This window comes from Battus philenor, unplaced genomic scaffold (assembly GCF_028537555.1).
Source record: "Battus philenor isolate CCGP_79_NKW_IND1 unplaced genomic scaffold, ilBatPhil1.0.hap1 SCAF_27, whole genome shotgun sequence".
In the NCBI taxonomy this organism is placed as follows: domain Eukaryota; kingdom Metazoa; phylum Arthropoda; class Insecta; order Lepidoptera; family Papilionidae; genus Battus; species Battus philenor.
The window spans coordinates 1,390,434-1,410,005 of NW_027181690.1; the positions used below are offsets into that span (position 1 = coordinate 1,390,434).

Sequence of the window (19,572 nt, forward strand, 5' to 3'; positions counted from 1 at the left end):
AGTCGTTGAAATATAAAAACAGTTGTCTGACCTAAATTCTTTATATATCGCGATATTTAATTTTATTGCAGAATATTCACCGTTTATTTTCTTTAAGGTTTGTTCTAACTCCCTATGTAGGTTTATTATATATTTTGAGATTAAATAATGTTCACATTTAGTTAAGTACATAAACTAAGGTAGTATAATGTAATTGATTAAATATACTTGAGACAAATTGTCCAGATAGGTAAATTTACCTTCGCGAAACGTAATTTTAAAAACTGAACATTGTTCTTTTTTTATGGCCCCCGCTATTGGGGGTCGTACCCCTATCTTCTGTGGGACAGGGACTTTACGGGCAAATTTAATTAATCATATAATTTTTTATTCTTTACTTTCTCTTCTTTTATACTTCACATTGTCTTTCGGTCTATTCTTTCATGCCACAATTCAGCTGTCTTTCCCTTTTGCTCTGTATCACCTTTCATTCATTCCTCTTTTCTTTTTACATTTTCATAATTACATTGTTATTTTATATCACATTTTTATTAAATTCTATAATTATTTTACATCACAGTACTGTATATTATTTTGCTCTTATTTTGTCGTTGTTATCTATTTTTTTGCAATATTTACGTTTTATTTCTTTCTATAGCATTTTTTACGATTTTTCAGGGAGGCTATTGACTCCTCCCCGATTTTAACGCCAGACCGGCACTCGAAGTCGAGCCGGAGTCCCTCGAATGCGGGACACTGGGCCACAAGGTGGATCACGGTCTGGCCCACGCCCGGTTCACAGAAGCACAAGGGGTCCTCCTTGAGCTTGAACCTGTGGAGGTACCCAGAGAACCCCCCGTGCCCCGTGAAGAACTGGGCCGAGACCACGTCGACACTGCGGAACTGAACATTGTTAGGGCGTCGTTAAAATATATCTAGGGACATAGTAAACACTGACATGCAAAACCTTGAGTAAAAAATCCAAAGTGATAAACGTAAATGTATAAACGTAGGCAAGAGTGGAATACAGATGCCAATAATTTTAAAAAGACAGATTCAAATAGACAGCGTTAGGTAAGCCTCGAAACATACAGCCTTTGAAAAGTGTTTATTTCCGGTAACGACTTATAGCGATTCTTTTTTATTTCAAATTCAGTTCCTCTAGTATTTTTCTCACTTACATAAGTTTTCCCATGTGGATAACAACATGAATAATGTATAATCTTGTAAAAATTATACGAATATCTCTACTACTGCAATAAGACAGTATGCTTGTCAGAACAAGACTCTATTGAAACACTCGTATCTATAATTATATGCCATTAAGAGTAACGCATTCTGATAGTAATATCTATCAAGTTGAACTATTTTATTACGTGCAAGACCACGGCACATACGAGCACTAAAACCTTGTTAAGTTCGTCGAAAGACCACGGATGCAAGAAGCTTTAAACCAGTCTTATTGATTGAGACCAATATACCTACCTGTATATATATATATATATATGTGTGTATATTTATATATATATATATATATATATATATATATATATATATATATATATATATATATATATATATATATAATTTCCGTGTCACAATGTTAGTTACCGTACTCCTCCGAAACGGCTTGACCGATTTTTACCAAATTTAATATGCGTATTCAGTAGATCTGAGAATCGGCTACTATCTATTTTTCATACCCCTAAGTGATAAGGGTGGTCCACCCCTAAATTTTTTATTTATTTTTTTATACAAAATTTTTTGTTTTTATTTTTTTATGATACATCATACAAAAATACATACAACCCTAAATTTTCACCCCTCTACGATCAACCCTTATTTTTTATTTGTAAATTAAAAACTTTGCAAAACAACGTTTGCGGGATCAGCTAGTACATATATATATATATATATATATATATATATATATATATACATACATATGATGACAAAGGTGATTAACATTAACAACCATTATTCTAGTAAACTACAACAACACTAGAATTACATCTTCACTGTATCGCATTCGATTGTGTAATAACTACACAATAGTAATAAATGCGAAGTAGCAGATGATAATGTGTTTTGTGGAAAAAAAAATTGTACACATTACCCCAGCCCTGGATGACCTCACTTTAGCATTTTGAATCTATTCAGATAAGACAACGCGCGACGCTGTTTTTATGGAACCAATATAATGAACGCGCTCAAAGAAATCTCTCAGTTACATTCACGCATTCGACTATTCAGGGAGCGAAGAAAGAAAATGTAAAAAGAAAACCTCGCAGGAAAATATTTTTTTTTTCAAACTCACTATGACTTATTTGAAAACTACAATTTATTGGTGCGTATTAAATACTTTTTATTTTCATTAATTTAAACACGTTTTAATTTAACTTCGATATAAATAAGTAATTATATTATATTAATAGTTTTCATTATTTCTGATAAAAGAAACCATATATATTGAATGTTATTTATGATTATGATAATAAAACACGGTCGTAAAATGTCGTGATAATAAAGTAAAAAAAAAACCAAGTAAATTGAAACAAGTATGAAACAGTTATGTAAATCTAATATATAAAATTCTCGTGTCACGGTGTTCGAACTTGAACTCCTCTGAAACGGCTCGACCGATTTTTACCAAATTTTACATGCGTATTCAGTATGTCTGAGAATCGGCTACTATCTATATTCCATACTCCTAAGTGATAAGGGTGGTCCACCCCTAATTTTTTTTTAAACAATTTGGTTTTTATTTTATTATGATACAGCATACCAAAATACATACAACCCTAAATTTTCACCCCTCTACGATTAACCCTAATTTTTTATTTGTTAATTAAAAACTTTATTTTTTTTTTGCAAAACAACGTTTGCGGGATCAGCTAGTAATCATATAAAATAGTTCTTTATTTAAATTAATTTTTGTAACTGCAACTTACATGAGCTGTATTTATTTTTATCCGTATTAAAACATATGATTATTACCAACCATTTACGTAATAGGAAAAATGCCATAAAAGTCTAATTTGAGAGAAAAAAAATTAAACTCTATCGCATCCTTTATCTTCGAGTTGCTATCCAAACACACCCTGATCTGATAAGAGATCACAATTCAACACGGGTTTCTTGTTCGATATCACTTTTACAAAACCTCAAAAGAGTGGTAGAGTAGAGAATTATTTCACAAACTCTATTATTACTTAAGAATCAAAAAATACAGTAATACCCCGCTTTACGCGAGGGATACGTTCCAAAAAAAATCGCGTTATCTGAATTCGCGTACAACGAGGTTTATGATCAAACATAGTCAAAAATTATTACAAAAAAATACAAATCATTATAATCAATCACTTTAATTCTAGGAACACTTTATGCAATACATACTCTTATTTTTTACTGAAAAATACATCTGTTGTCTTTTGGGTAACGTTTTGTTTACGTTCTTGTTAAATACGCAACACCCAACACTGTTTTAAATTGTTTGACAGATGGTCAAGACACCATAGAGAAGTTGATGACTACATTATATTTATACGCACTCTTTCGCGTAATTCGAGGCATTTGAGCGCGAAATTTGCAATTCGCGTTATAGTGAAACCGCGTATAACGGGGTCGCGTAAAGCGGGGTATTACTGTAATAGGATATTATAGCTTTAGATACATAATCCGAGAGTAATACTGTGATCAAAAAGTAAATTGAATTGGTTTATAAATTATAAATTCTTTATTTATTCATCCAAAATAAATTTCATTCCCTTCAAAGTAATACCAGTTCGATAAACACACTTTTTCCAGTCCTCAAAACAGTGGGAATAGTTTTTTTATCTCCTCAATTATGTCAAAACATCGTCCCAGCTTTGGCCTTAGTTTGGTGAATAGCCAGAAATCGCACAGAGCCAAATCAGGCAAATACTGCGATCGCGGAACGATATTATCAAGTCTTAAATGATTTTTTTTGAGCGATTTCGGCACCAATTTGACCACAAAACAGCCTTCAATATACTTTGGTCTGAACAAAATGATTTTCCAACTTTTGAAAAACAGAAGCTTCGCAAATGTTATAGACCAGGGATGAGCAACCTGCGCCCCCATGCGGCCCTCGAGGCAAGTAAATTGTAATTTATTTTTGTATATTTTTTCAATGCTAGAATCAAGACTTTAAAGATAATAAAAGTGTCTAATTAGTTGTAAATCGGTTGATTACGAACATGAATTACGTTTATAACATGGTTTGAACCTTAAACATATACTTTTTTTTTCATGGCCCACTGTTTTTGAAACTGCGGACCTCCGAATAAAAAGGTTGCTCACCCCTGTTATAGACAGATCAACCTACAAAGGAGTAATAAATGACAGATCAACCTACAAAGGAGTAATAAATGGTAGTATCGCCTTACTTTTTGATTGCAGTAATACGAGTTGCATATAAAAATGTTACTAACTTAATTACTTGCTAATTGCTTCTTGCTTGGTTTCGGTTGAAGTTGATGCTGTTAGCCCTAAGGCTTTTACAGCTTCATCGGAACTGAGTTCACGGAGCGGAAGGGTCGGAGAACTTAAAAATAAAACAGAAGCTGAACAGACGCGTTCCAGTTGTACGATATCATTCGCACGTAGTAAACCGCTCTACCCGAGTAGAGCTGTTTTTTGTGAATTTGTATCGCTAGTGTTTTTTTTTTTACAATATTTATTTTTCGCTTAAACTAAACGCAGACAGTTGGGAGAGGGTTGCCGCTATTTGATACGGATCTTTCTTCTCCCAGCTGCGAGGCACGACAGCGTTTTATAATTTTTTACAATTTATCTTACACAATTTTCTCTTATGGGTAAATACAGCTAAAATTTATATATGTTAACAATACAATTTGGAATACTCAATTACATATTAGTTGGTACATTATTTTATTTCAAGTCGCTGCCCAAGCGCTTCAGACCATTAAATGCAGATTTAGGACAATGTGCCGGGCCAACTCATCAAAAGATTCTGCTGTAGACTTTTTTCTTGAGAAGGTCCGGTAAGCTGAACGGAGGTATATTAAGTTTTTCACATAAGGTCACTTGGTTACGTCTTTTAGATTCGAATCGGGAGCAGTGTCTGAGTAAGTGATTAAAAGTCTGTACTGTGGAGTCGTCACATGGGCAAGTTTCGTTATCGATTATTTTAAAACGGTGCAGGTACTGCTTGCAGTACCCGTGCCCGCTTAGTAGTTGTGTGAGATGGAAAGATGTCTTGATGAGTTTTTGCAGTTTGTTTATGTCGGTGAGTTTCGAATGGAGTCCTATGGTATGTCGACCCTTCCAAATGCGGTTGTGTTCAGCGTGGATTGCGCTCTTTACGAAACTCATTGGGAAGTAGACATAAGCCGATGTAGAGTGCAAGTAGAGCTGTGTAGTTTTGATGTTGTGTATGCTTAGAATGGCAGCGTGGACCGCAGGCGAGCCAAGGATATATCCGACATACAACCTCCGTTCGTCCACGCTGTTCGCAGTTAGGGAATTTCAATGAAACGTACTTAAAAATGTAAGAAATATAAATGAATCGCTTAATATTTTGCTAAACAAATCTTTTATCACATCTTTAAAACACGATAAAAGTAAGTTAGTAATATAAATTCCAAAGCCTGTCATATTAAAATCTCAACAGTGATGCGAAATAAATAATAAACTAAAGGAGGATTAGTTTCTTATACCGCATTGAGATAATGTTGTTTAATATGTTATCTATTTAATATACAATAAAATAACATAGCAATAGAATAATGAGATTTCCGACATGATATAAACAAGTCATTATCTATTTATACTGATATATTTATTTACGTTAGCATATGAAATATATGGCGCTATCGCCGCCCAAGCGAATTTAAATAAATTCCGCTCCCCGTATCGACACGACATTCGGTTTACATCGAGCTCCCGCCCGCCTAGACCGCGTTCAGGGCGGTCTGGAGAGGCCTCTATCACTCCTGACCACCGAGTAGTCCACGCTTCACACAACTTACACTACACCTCATTCACTACACTATACACCTACACGGGTATAGTATCTCATCGTGCGTGCGCGCAAGCCTGCAGACCTCCTGTTTCCACGAACTCAATTTCGAAAAAGCCTTAATCGGCTAGCAGCATAAAACAAATCAAATGTAATGAAACCTGAAATATATTTATACTTCATAAAATTAATAATGTCTTGGAGTTATCTCATATACAAAATTCTCGTGACACGGTGTTCGAACTTGAACTCCTCCGAAACGGCTTGACCGATTTTTACCAAATTTTATATGCGTATTCAGTAAGTCTGAGAATCGGCTACTATCTATTTTCCATACCCCTAAGTGGTAAGGGTGGTCCACCCCTAAATTTTTTTTATTTTTTAGACAATTTTTTTAGTTTTTTTTCTTTTAATATGATACAGCATACAAAAATGCATACAACCCTAAATTTTCACCCCTCTACGATTAACCCTTATTTTTGATTTGTTAATTAAAAACTTTAATTTTTTTTGCAAAACCACCTTTTCCGGGATCAGCTAGTATCTTTATAAATTTATTTACACCTAAATCATAAACATAAAAAATTGTTTTAGTGTTAAATATGTAATGTCTGTATTTATGATTGTAAAAGTCATCACAATAAAACCGATCTGAGTTTATTATCGACTCTTATATCAGGAAGCGTTTGGTACGCTATACGTTAGTTTAGTATGTTTTTTAATTTCTATCTAATTGGTCTCTTTATAAATTGTTTTATGGCATGTATATGCGGTCACTTCAAATGACACCATGTGTTAAATGAATTATGAATATATATGTGAAATCGTATAAATTTTCATATATAAATTTTTTGTTACATTTAACTTTTAACCCTTAGTAGCCTGATTTACGAAAGTATTTTTTGATATTACTGTGTTTGCTTGAGGGTCTAGATCAGAGTTCCCCAAACTTTTTTGTGTCGTAGACCCCTTGCCATGTTTTTTCGTGTTGGGTAGAGAGCTGGCGGGCGGTGCACTTTGTTGCACGACTACCACTGCATGTGCGGAAATGGCTAAATATTGTTCCTTTTCTTACATAGGACGGACTTCCGCAAGGTAACGCCTGATTCCATTAAATAAACGACTATGAGCGTTGTGACGGCGTCCGCGGGAGTTTTTAAATATGGCGGTTTTTTTGGAATCAATATTACTTTGCTCCAGGGGTGTTCAGCATGTTTTTAATTTCTGGTCTCTTTTTAAATTATTTTTACATATGTGGTCAATTTAAATGACCCCATGTGTATTATACTATGATTAAATAAATAATGAATATATACGTGAAATAGAATAAGGTGTATCATTTAAATTCTTTATAAAAAGTTAAATGTTAACTTTTTTATATATATATTAGGGGGACCAGAAAGTAATGTCGTTTCTGTCGACATGTTTTACAGAAAAACCGATTGATTTTTACCGCTCCGACATTGTTTTTATATACTAGATGGCAAAAGGTTGTTGATGACGAAGGTGAATATAATATATTGTTAATAATATATTGTTGATTAGAAATAAAAACTAATTAAAACTACACTATACGCGTTCTTGCTTGCATCTTTGGCACGCAGCCAACGCGCAGCACGCGCGCGTCTCCTTTGGTAGTTCTCTGAGAGTCTGGAACTAGAGTTCGATGTATAACCGCTCGCAGGCGAATTATTCATTTTCCACGCACAAATTATTGTAATTGTTAAATTGTATTAAATAAACGTTTTTCCAAACCACAAATAAGATTTTATTTATATTTATAACAATATTACTCTGGAATATTACAATTTTTTTTAAGCACAGAGAAATATAGAGTGGGCCATAAATTTTTGCACTTTTGAAACATGTGTAGAAATAAAAGTACAAATGCTATTTTGTTTATCATTTATTTATCGTAATTATCATTCATTGATATTTATTTTTTAAAAATTACATCGTCGAGATGTGCTCCGTCTCGCCGTTGGCCCCTTACTCTCACGGTTTTGGAGAAATCAAGTGTTGCTATTTGCAAAAATTTTTGGCCCACCCTATATTTGAAACGCTTACCTAAATGAATGAAATGTAAATAGATAGCAAAACTTATTTTTATCTTGACGGTAATAACATAATCCTAATGTTGTATATTATTTTATTATCTAATATACATAGATAATATATTAATTCTTCAGATAAGTTAAATTTTATCTTAATGTTGTTTCAGAATTATTTAATAATGAGATACCTACCTACCCAAGCTCTTTCAATTATAAAACGCATACTTAGAAAGTGATCAGGGGCAAAAACAACACATGATATGCGCCCAGAATTTAGCCTAGATCACCTAAATTGTAACATATATATGCCTGTACTAGATAGATTGCAAACCATACATCCAATGGCCTCCATTGAGAAAATTTTGTAAATTATTAATTATATCTCCAAGAAGGTTTTAGCTTTTTAATCAGTCTACATTTATCCTATCAAAACTGCATTTTTTGTTCAGATTTTTATTTACATGCATTACACAAAAACGCATGAATGAGTACACCTACTGAAATATAAAGCCTAGAGTAAGTTATCGAAGTATTGAGTCGTTGTGTTCTAAGTAAATAACATATAAGTACAAATTGAATATACACCAATACCTCGCTTTGCGTCGTTTCGTTTTGCGTTTTTTTCGAAGTTGCGTCGCTGCTTAATTAGTACTAATTTTCACTGTGCGTCGTTAGATTTTCGAGGTTGCGTTGTTATGGGTTAGATTCTTTATTTTTTTTTAAAAAAATATGGCAACACTTTTGTTTCTAATTGCGCCACGCCATCAAAACTCGGGGATTCCTTATCTAACTTGAAATCAACGCAATTTTAATACAGTTTTATTTTCACTTTCCTTTGCTAATTTTGGAGTTCAGTTTCAATTATTTAGTGTGTTGTGCTTTTTTTAAAAGAGAATAACAAATTTATATAAATTTTTACGTGTTGTTTCTGGTTACAAAAAATGTAAATATTTTTACAATTTATTTATTAGCAGTGTTATATTATTTTTTATTTAATGTATACTTTGTTCAATTTTTTTTTAAAAAGTAGTATTTTTTGTAACCCTGAAACCTATCTTCGATCTTTACATGGTTTGCTATAGAAAATCTTAATTCACTTTGCGTCATTTCAATTTGCGTCGTGTTTTTTTGGAACGTAACCACGACGCAAAGTGAGGTATTGGTGTAGTTGAGAATGGATGTATGGCGAATAGAAAGAAAGAGATAGATTGAGAAAATTGTGGAATGAAAGAAGTGGAAAGATAATAAAAAGAGCTATCTACCCAGATCTTCCTACTAGCTCGTGACCACCACTCCAGATAATGCGCATTTATCAGCGGGCTGGCGGGCGGTGCACTTTGTTGCACGACTACCACCGCATGTGCGGAAGTGGCTAAATATCGGTCCTCTTCTTAATTGTTATAAAATTAATTATAATAAAATGATTTTACATCCTAAACTAAAATAGTTTTTTGACGAGTTACTCTTAAATTGTTACAATTAAAAAAAAATTTTTTCTGAATATTATTTGTACTCTAAAAACAACAAAGTGCAAATGTTATCCCCGTTCGGAAGTACATATGTTTGCGGAAAATTTTAAAATAATATTTTACAGTGATATATATAAAAAATAACCACCGGTAAAAACTGAGTGATTCACGATAGGGAAAGTAAAGTTTTAAATATAAATTTGTATATGAAACCTTTACTTTTCATTAAATTTGACATTTTTTTTAATTCTAATGTTTATTATAAATAAAGTATTGTAAATTATTAGGTGTCACTATATGTGCGGCTCGCCAAAAAAATGTTTAAAATATTATATATATTAATATATATATATATAAATATTATATATATATATATATATATATATATATAATATATATTGGTCAAAGACTCGTCTTCAAAAATTGCAGTATTTTGCCACGTGTTGCATGTTTTAGACCTTTTTTTCTTAGTTATAAATATACAAATGTAAATTGATGTGAAAAAGCTTATTATTCAATAAACGAATATTAACAAGAATCCTTGGCAGTGATGTCGCCTGATTTTTTTGATTTCATTTAGACTATATCTGATAAAGTGTATACGTATAAATATGTGTTACACTTTATTAAACTTTAAAAACTTTATTTTGCATTAATATTTGTATATTTTAATGTTGTAATATATAATGTGCATATATATAACATAATGTGCAACTAGGCAAAAAATTTTAAACTTTATTTCTGGTCGCTGACTAAAAATATTTCTCACCCCTGTTATAAATCATTCTACAATACTCTAATGAAAATTCTCTTTGACAGTTTCCTGATTAGCGCGGTATGGTGCCAAGAACACCGGGAGTTCCCGCCGGGATTCTTGTTCGGTGCTGCTACCTCATCGTATCAAATTGAAGGAGCATGGAATGCTAGTGGTAAATATATTTTTAAACGGTTTTATTTAGTTCGACCCGTACGGAATTTATTTGGATCAAAATTAGAAATTGAAATTTAAGCACTTTCCCGTTGTCAGATTGATCTGAAATTTGATACATACATTTAATTTAGATATCAATACAATATAATAAAATCAATAACATTATAAACCTAAGATAGCCGCCGATAAAAAAGGGGGGATTACGTATTTTTCCTTAACCCCCTCAATATGGGTATCAAATGAAAGGGCTACACTAGTAAAACACGATGATTATGTCAAAATTTAAAATTCAAGATGGACGCCGTTCCAATATGGCGGACTAGGAACATATTTTTCCACAACCGCCACAATATGGATATCAAAAAACCGTTTAACTTTAAAGTTTTTTAAATGTATTTATTCAGCATTAGTTTATTTACCACTGCACTTATATTCCACGGCATGGGTGGGCACTCCACTAGGAGTACTGAAGACATGATGAGACAGATGAAATGTAAGAAGTAAGGAAGAGAATGAAATATTCTAAGACGCGTGGAAGAAGAGAAAATAATATATGTGAAAAAATTAATTAAAAGAGAAATAAAAGTCCTTGTCCCAAACTAATTACGGGTACGAATAGACCCCAATAGCAGGGACTCTAAATAAAAAAAATCTTTGGGGAAACCTATGGTTTGGTGGGCGTTCATCGGCTGAAAAGATCATCCCACGAAAATCAATCAAAGATACAAGAGAAGGTACGTATAACGCATGAAGGAACCTGAGTTGTCCAGGAATGAGGGTATGAAAGCCGTCACCAAAACCGTCCAAGGCATGACCGCAAACACAACAGTGTACGACAGAGTAGAAGAATATATTTCTTCTGTAAATTTCTATCACAGAGACGTGTCCACATTATAACGTCTTACATTGCGTTCACTAAATCGCTTCATGTAATGACTATAAACAGCTTTTCGTGTAAATTCAATCATCGGTGCGTGTAGAACGGTGACAAAAGGTTAAGGACCCGCATGTGAGTTACTCTGAATGTCTATCTCCACATAATCATGACCTGAATGCCTGACAACAGAAATCTTGACACACTTTCTACCTTTTCCACAAACAACAATACTTTAATTATACATAGAATTTTTTTGTTGATGGATTAAAAAACTAACATTAAAAAAAATATGTATATATAACAAAAACCATTTTAACAAAAAAATAGAATAACTAATCTAAATTAGCAACTCTTGACACGTAATATAAAATAAATGAAAAATAACAAATCACTGATCGGCATCCATCTGCTATGCCACCTACTTCTGTCAATTGGACTTACACCACTTTCATAATCGATGATTATGCAATTTCATTTATCGACCGATTTTAAGTTGTACAAAACATGGGATTTTTTTGAGAAATTATACACGGACTTATTATATATAAAAAATTTACTTTAAATTAAGCATGAATTACGTAATAGCTCATTTTTCTCAAAAAATGGACTTACACCACTTTCAAAATAAACTGTCCATATATATATATATATACTAGCTGATCCCGCAAACGTTGTTTTGCAAAAATAATTAAAGTTTTTAATTAACAAATGTAAGATAAGGGTTGATCGTAGAGGGGTGAAAATTTAGATTTGTATTTTTGTATGCTGTATCATAATAAAATAAAAACAAAAAAAATTGTCTAAAAAATTAAAAATAAAATTTAGGGGTGGACCATCCTTATCATTTAGGGGTATGGAAAATAGACAGTAGCCGATTCTCAGACATACTGAAAACGCATGTAAAATTTGGTAAAAATCGGTCAAGCCCTTTCGGAGGAGTTCAAGTTCGAACACCGTGACATGAGAATTTTATATATTATATATATATATCATTTTTTATATATATATATATATATATATATATATATATATATATATATTCACGGTGTAATCCACATGATAATAACAGAACAGCCCAATTCAATAGAAATTAGGATAAGATTGAACTCTTCTGATTTTAACTTCCACAGAATCACATGTTACCTGAAAGACTGTAAACATTTGTGAAAAAATAACGGGGCATATATCATTGATTAATATTAAACACATATTTTTAAAAATCAATTCAGGTATTTTCTTTAAAATACGACAGATTTTCTCCTCAAACTCAATACAGTGGTATAGAAATTGAATCGGTTTGTTCCACTTGGGAATTTTTACATTATAATAAGATTATTTTAAAATTTTTATTCAATGAACTTATTAGTGATATATTGATATATTTAAATATCACTAAGATAACATAAGTTCGTAGATTATAATATAATATAACCAGTAAAATTTAAAGATAATAATATAAAATTCCATTTAAAAATTAGAAATAAAAATATTCAAGACTTATTGTAAATACATTTAAAATGCGAAACAAAATTTAAGTTACTACTTTTTTATAAATTGTAACCTTTTTAATTTCATCAACCAACCAGATACAAATAGTATAGCAAAAGAGGTTTTATTACAAGTTTATAAATATTTATTACGTGAGCTTATTGTTAATTATATCTTATTACAATAAATATGATGTATTTACAAGACGCCCATTAGGGACGACGGGATTTTTATTTTTTAATTTTTTGGTCCCCGCTATTGTGGACCTCTAGTTCGGACAGGTATATTATTATCAATAATTATTTCATTTCACATTTTTATTTTCTATCTCCTTCTTTCATTTTTCACATTTTCTCTTTTTCGCACAGTATTCATTTAGATTTACAAAACGCCTCCCATTCTTTTAAATGTTTGATATTTACTTCAGATTATTATTATTACTACTTTTTTAATATAATTTTTACAACGCATTTTTTAATTTTTCTAGTAATTTATATCAGTAGAGTATATTCAGTATTTTAGTTGGTTTTGTATAGTCCTATAACGTCACTAAAGAACTTGTAAGTGTTTTTCAAAAGGAAAGCGATGTTCCTGTAATTAATGCTTGCTACCCATTTCCATTTCTTTGGTTCATTCTCAATTCTCCGTCTAGGTTAGACCAAGTCAATGTGGTCTCGAACCATCGTGATAGCACCACGAGGGTTTCAGGGGTAGCGTATCCACGCATACCCCGGGACGAGCTATCGAAAAATAGCACAGCGATCCCTGACCGGGCGATACCGCAGTCCCCCGTATAGCGCAGAGGGCGACCACCGGGGGGGGGGGGGTAGTGGGTAGGAATCCCACATTCCCCTGTCCTCCCCCCAGAGGCAGGCCATCTTGAATACCGGAAGATTTCCCCCACCGAAACAAAAAAAAAAGTCAAAGTCAGGGGAAGTTGATTGATTCAGGCAGCATATGACCGGTCAATGTGACTATCTTGGTGGAAGATCTTGCAGTAGGCATCTATCGGCTGTCATGATGGTGATGATTGAATTTTTTTTTCCTTCATCACCTTTTTAGCCCGTAATCGAAACATTAGGTAAGCGGGTTGGCGATCGTGTGGTATTAAATAAATAAATACACCAATACCTCGCTTTGCGGCGTTTCGTTTTGCGTTCTTTTCGAAGTTGCGTCGCTGCTTAATTAGTACTAATTTTCACTGTGCGTCGTTAAATTTTCGAGGTTGCGTTGTTTTGGGTTCCAGTCTTTAATTTTTTTTTCGAAATTTTCTTTTTTTTCTAAAAGATGGCAACACTTTTGTTTCTAATTGCGCCATGCCATCAAAACTCGGGGATTCCCTTTCTAACTAAAAATCAACGCAATATTAATACAGATTTGTTTTCACTTTGTTTTAGCAATTTCAGAGTTCAGTTTCAGTTACGTAGTGTATTGTGCTTTTTTAAAAAGAGAATAATAAATTTATATAAATTTTTACGCGTTGTTTTTAGTTACAAAAAAGTAAATATTTTTCAATTTATTTATTGACAGAGTTTGTTTTTTAAATGTTTACTTTGTTCAATTTTCTTTTTATAAAGCAGTATTTTCGTAACCCTGGAACCTATCTTCGACCTTTACATGGTTTGCTATAGAAAATCTTAATTCACTTTGCGGCGTTTCAATTTGCGTCGTGTTTTTTTGGAACCACGACGAAAAGTGAGGTATTGGTGTAAATACATTTGAATTTTTAAGTCTAAGTCTTTAAGTATAGATGAAAAAAATTAATGAGGATTCTGTTTAACTTTCTGCTCCGTTCTAATATTATCTGTTTTGTAAATAAATAAATAAAATTGTAAACTTGAGGAATGAGGTTATGAATGGAAGGCTTCGAAAAAGAGGGAAATAAAATGAAAAGGAAAGTTAGATGAAATGCGGAAAGAAAGCAAAAGAATGGAAGAACATAGGATGTATGAAAGAAGAGAACGGCAATAAAATTATAATTAAACAAAATTATTTAAAAATATAATAAGAGTTCCTAATCCACACCAAGTTAGGGATACGAAAGTGAATGGAAAGCTTCTAAAAAGAGGGAAATAGATTGAAAAGGAAAGTTAGATGAAATGCGGAAAGTAAGCAAAAGAATGGAAGAACATAGGATGTATGAAAGAAGAGAACAGCAATAAATGAAAAAATTATTAAAAAAATGAAATAAAAGTCCATAATCCACAGCGAGTTAGGGATACGAAAGTTCTCCCATTTCGAGGGCCATGTAAAAAAAATATATTATTTGTTTCATTAATTTTTTTTTAATTTCCTAGACAAAGGCGAGAACATATGGGATAGGTATGTCCACACCAATCCCAGCGCCATAAAGAACCAGGACACTGGGGACATTGCAGCAGACTCCTACCACAAATGGGAACGAGATATCAACATGACTTCAGAATTAGGACTGCACTTCTACAGGTAATTTACAAACATTTAATTTGAATTTAGAATACAGTAATACCCCGCTTTACGCGACCCCGTTATACGCGGTTTCACTATAACGCGATTTGCAAATTTCGCGCTCAAATGCCTCGAATTACGCGAAAGAGTGCGTATAAATATAATGTAGTCATCAACTTCTCTATGGTGTCTTGACCATCTGTCAAACAATTAAAAACAGTATTGGGTGTTATGAACGTATTTTACAAGAACGTAAACAAAACGTTACCCAAAAGACAATAGATGTATTTTTCCGTAAAAAATAAGAGTATGTATTGCATAAAGTGTTCCTAGAAAGTGAAAGTGATTGATTAAAATGATTTGTATTTTTTTGTAATAATTTTTGACTGTGTTTAATCATAAACCTCATTATACGCGAATTTCAGTTAACGCGATTTTTTTTGGAACGTATCCCTCGCGTAAAGCGGGGTAGTACTGAAGAAAAAATTCTAAATTCAAAGTATTTTTTATTTCCCCCGCTATTGGTGGCCTTTCGTACTGCTTATTTCTGGTTTAGGTACTTTTCTTTTTAATAATTTATTCACTTAATATTTTTATTTACACTCTCTTCTTCCATGCATCTTAAGGTATTTCTTTCTTTTTCTTACTATCTACATTTCATATGGGTTTGCCTTTTCATTAAATTTCCCCCCTCCCTTGATGCCTTTCATCCATCACCTCGTTCCTAAGTTTTTACAAATTTTATTTTTATTTTATTTTACAGTATTTAATTTAAGTATTTTGTTATTGCTTATATTTATTTTGTTTACAATTTTATTAGATTTTAACTTTTATTCTTATTTATTATTTATGCAGCGATTTTCTTACAGAACTTAGGGAACTATAGACGTGTCTTTTCTTCCTTGATAAGCGAGGCCATAGTATCCTATCTTAATTATAATAGAGAACCACCCAACAGTGACTCTGTGTTTGGCACTAATCGGTGTAACATAACTCCTGAGGATGCTCCGTGGAGGGGTGAAACACGTGTTGGGTGATTTAGCGGTGGTGGTTGTGTAATTCGCATTGTTTGCCGCATGCGCATTTATCAGCGGGCTGGCGGGAGGTGCACTTTATTGCACGACTACTGCTGCATGGCGGAAGTAGCTATATATTGGTCCTTTTCTTACTTAGTATGGACTTAAAATAACGCCCGAATCCATTAGATATCACAGATTAAATTTGTCACCATTTTTAAATTTTATTACAGATGGAACTTGTTTTTTATCATTTTTATTCATTACCATATATCATTATTCTTATTACTTTTTTATAGAAATCCAGAAAGATCTGACGATACTCCTCGTTGCTTCACACATCTTTTTTATTTTAATTTTTTTTTATGGTCCCCGCTGTTGGACAGAGACTTTTTATCTCTCGTAATTTATTCATATTTTTTATTATTATCATTCTTCTCTTTCATGTATCATATTATCTGTCGTACTGTTTCTTTCGTTCTACAATTTTCCCAGTCTTTATCTATCATTCCATTAGCCATACATCTATCCTCAACCACTACATTCTAGGTTTCCTTACTATTTTATTTTGCAACATTACATTTATTTTTCAAACATTTAACACATATTTTCTTTATAATTATCATATTATATTATACTATTTATTGCACTATTTTTGGTACTACTTGCTTCATACATTTAGTTTAAATTGTATTCTACTATTTTTTTTTAATTTTAGATTCTCTTTATCATGGGCACGTCTACTACCAACGGGGTATACGAACCAAATAAGCGAAGATGGCAAAAATTACTACAATAACTTAATCAACGGATTGCTGGCGCGAGGTGTTCAGCCAGTGGTTACATTATACCACTGGGATCTTCCACAGCCGATACAAGACATTGGTATGATTGTTTTACTTAGACTTTCACCGAAATCACCACATAACGATCTCTACCACCAGCGGACAGGCCAAAGAAGTACTTCGAAAGCACTGATAGGTCATATAGAACTGAGATTTGCGATCATAAGTCGCGGATTCGATACCAAATCTTGAATAATTCATATGCTTTATTATCACAAATAAGTTTACAAAGTAAGAGTAACAGTGTACTTTATGTACCGTAATACAACACTTGATCGCCCCGGCTGCCAAGCGTGGTGATGGTATCTTTTCATAGATATCTTTGAGGGAGGCCCCGGGCAGTGGGCGTATGTAGGCTGGTCTGATGGTGAGGAAATACTACGTAATTACGTTCGAATCTATACATATAATTCGAGTGCTAGTCTGGCGTAAAAATCAGGGAGGAGTCAATAGCCACCCTGATAAGCGGAATAGATAAAAACTCATTCATAGCCCTCTGCAACACAATTGCAAAATTTGCCATTGAAAGGAACAAAACGCAAACACAATAAATAAATAGAAAATAGATAAAGGATAAAATAGAACCAAAGTGATACATAAAACTGTGATAGAGAATAATTATAGGATAAGTAATAATAATGTTAAATAAAAATGTACAATAAAAAAATGTAAAATGAAAAATGTAATAACAAAAGAGGAAAGAATGAAAGATTGAACAGAGCAAAAGAGAAAGATAGAAGAACTGAAGCATGTAAGATAGATAATAGACCGAAAGAGACAATAAAGTACGAAAGAAGAGAAAGAAAATAAAAACTATGTGAAAAAATAAATTGCAAATAAAGTCCCTGTCCCACCATAAATAGGAGTACGAGAGGCCCCCAATAGCGGGGGTCATAAATAAAAAAAAAATGTTTCTTAATTAGTTTGACCTATTTAAGACAGATGGCGCCACTGTCATCCCAATGGATTTCATATATCGCCGTGATAGTTCACGCTGACTTGATTTGGAACGAACACAGCAAATGAATGATGACTTAGAGTTGCGGGTAACAAAAGAGTTTATTTAAATGAATTTAACTCACATCGAAATCTACAAAGATATTCGAAAAATGTTTTTAGCTGGGGGCGTAGCAATGTACAGGTAGAAATAAATAATGGAATAATTTTATTCCGTAGGCGGCTGGACTAACCCACTTATAGTGGACATATTCGCCGAATACGCGGCATACGCGTTCTCCATTTTCGGCGACCGCGTCAAGACCTGGATAACAATTAACGAGGCCATCGTGATCTGCGACCTGGGATACAACACCGGCATGATGGCACCTGGAATTTTAGAGCCTATGTTCGCACCTTACCTCTGCAACAAGTACATCTTGCTAGCACACGCGAAAGCCTACAGGATCTACGACAAGTACTTCAGATCGGAGCAACACGGTAAGTTATTGTCAAGTCATAGTAAGTAGTCTTACCTATTAAGGTACGCTCAAACCTTTTTATATATATATATTCATATGTATACATATATATATATATATATATATATATATATATATATATATATATATATATATTCTCATTACCAATTCCATTCAGAAACTGTGTGTGACCAGTGACTCTTGCTGTGTAAAAGCGGGCATTATCATGCACAAGAAGAAAGCAATCTCCTATGAGGCCTTCATAAAGAACGACGTGATCAAAGAGAACCTCTTCCACATATCGGTCTGCAGTCAGACCGCCTCCACAGCTTCCAGGGTTGAAAACAAGACCTGTTTTTCCTTCCACTGAAATGTCCGCCCACATAGAATTAACCCTTTCCACTCCAAGGCTATTATGTAGCATCGATAAAATTTAATTGAATTATAGTTTCTTGCGATTCTAGAATATGTTTCATTCATTCGTGATTCAAACATTTTAGTAACTAAAATCTTTCCTGTTTAAAAATTTTCCGCAAAAAGAAGTATTACACCATGTCGTGTATCACTCGACAGTGGAGCTTGTGGAACAGAATCAGTGTCGAGTGACACTCGACATTGGAGTGGAAAGGGTTAACGAGTCGACTGAGGCATTTCAAATCTTAGGAACATCAAATGCGTTCGATTCTATCAATAAAACAAGAGTATTTAGAATTCCAAATCCGAAATAAATACTCTACGATACTACATATGACAGAACAATATAAAGTTTTTATTATTACCTGCTTAAAATTAGAAGTACTTTTAATGACAAAACCAAGTTCTATGCTGGCTTTAGATACAATATAATCTATGTTTATCTAACACAAGTTTTATATCACTTATAAATTTCAAGTGAATTTTCTAGTAAATATTAGGTATATCGGGAAGTGTTGTCGCTTTCTTAAGTTAAATTTACATGACTACATTTGTAATAAGTTTTTATTTCTAATCAACAATATTTATACCTTTGTTATCAACTTTTTGCCATTTAGTATACAAAATCAATGCCGGAGCGGTAACAAATC

The 19,572-nt window shown here is 32.9% G+C and overlaps 1 protein-coding gene across 1 annotated transcript in view; it reads left to right on the top strand.

The window, feature by feature from the left end:
• Positions 1–2,275: 2,275 nt before the first annotated feature.
• LOC137925405 (myrosinase 1-like) overlaps positions 2,276–19,572 on the top strand; it is a 36,903-nt gene continuing 19,606 nt past the window's right edge. Inside the window, exons 1-5 of the mRNA XM_068768837.1 lie at positions 2,276–2,326; positions 10,326–10,435; positions 15,100–15,247; positions 16,964–17,130; positions 18,267–18,527. Of these exons, the coding sequence (XP_068624938.1) occupies positions 2,298–2,326; positions 10,326–10,435; positions 15,100–15,247; positions 16,964–17,130; positions 18,267–18,527 (715 nt within the window). The 5' untranslated portion in view covers positions 2,276–2,297. The remainder of the gene's footprint in view (positions 2,327–10,325; positions 10,436–15,099; positions 15,248–16,963; positions 17,131–18,266; positions 18,528–19,572) is intronic.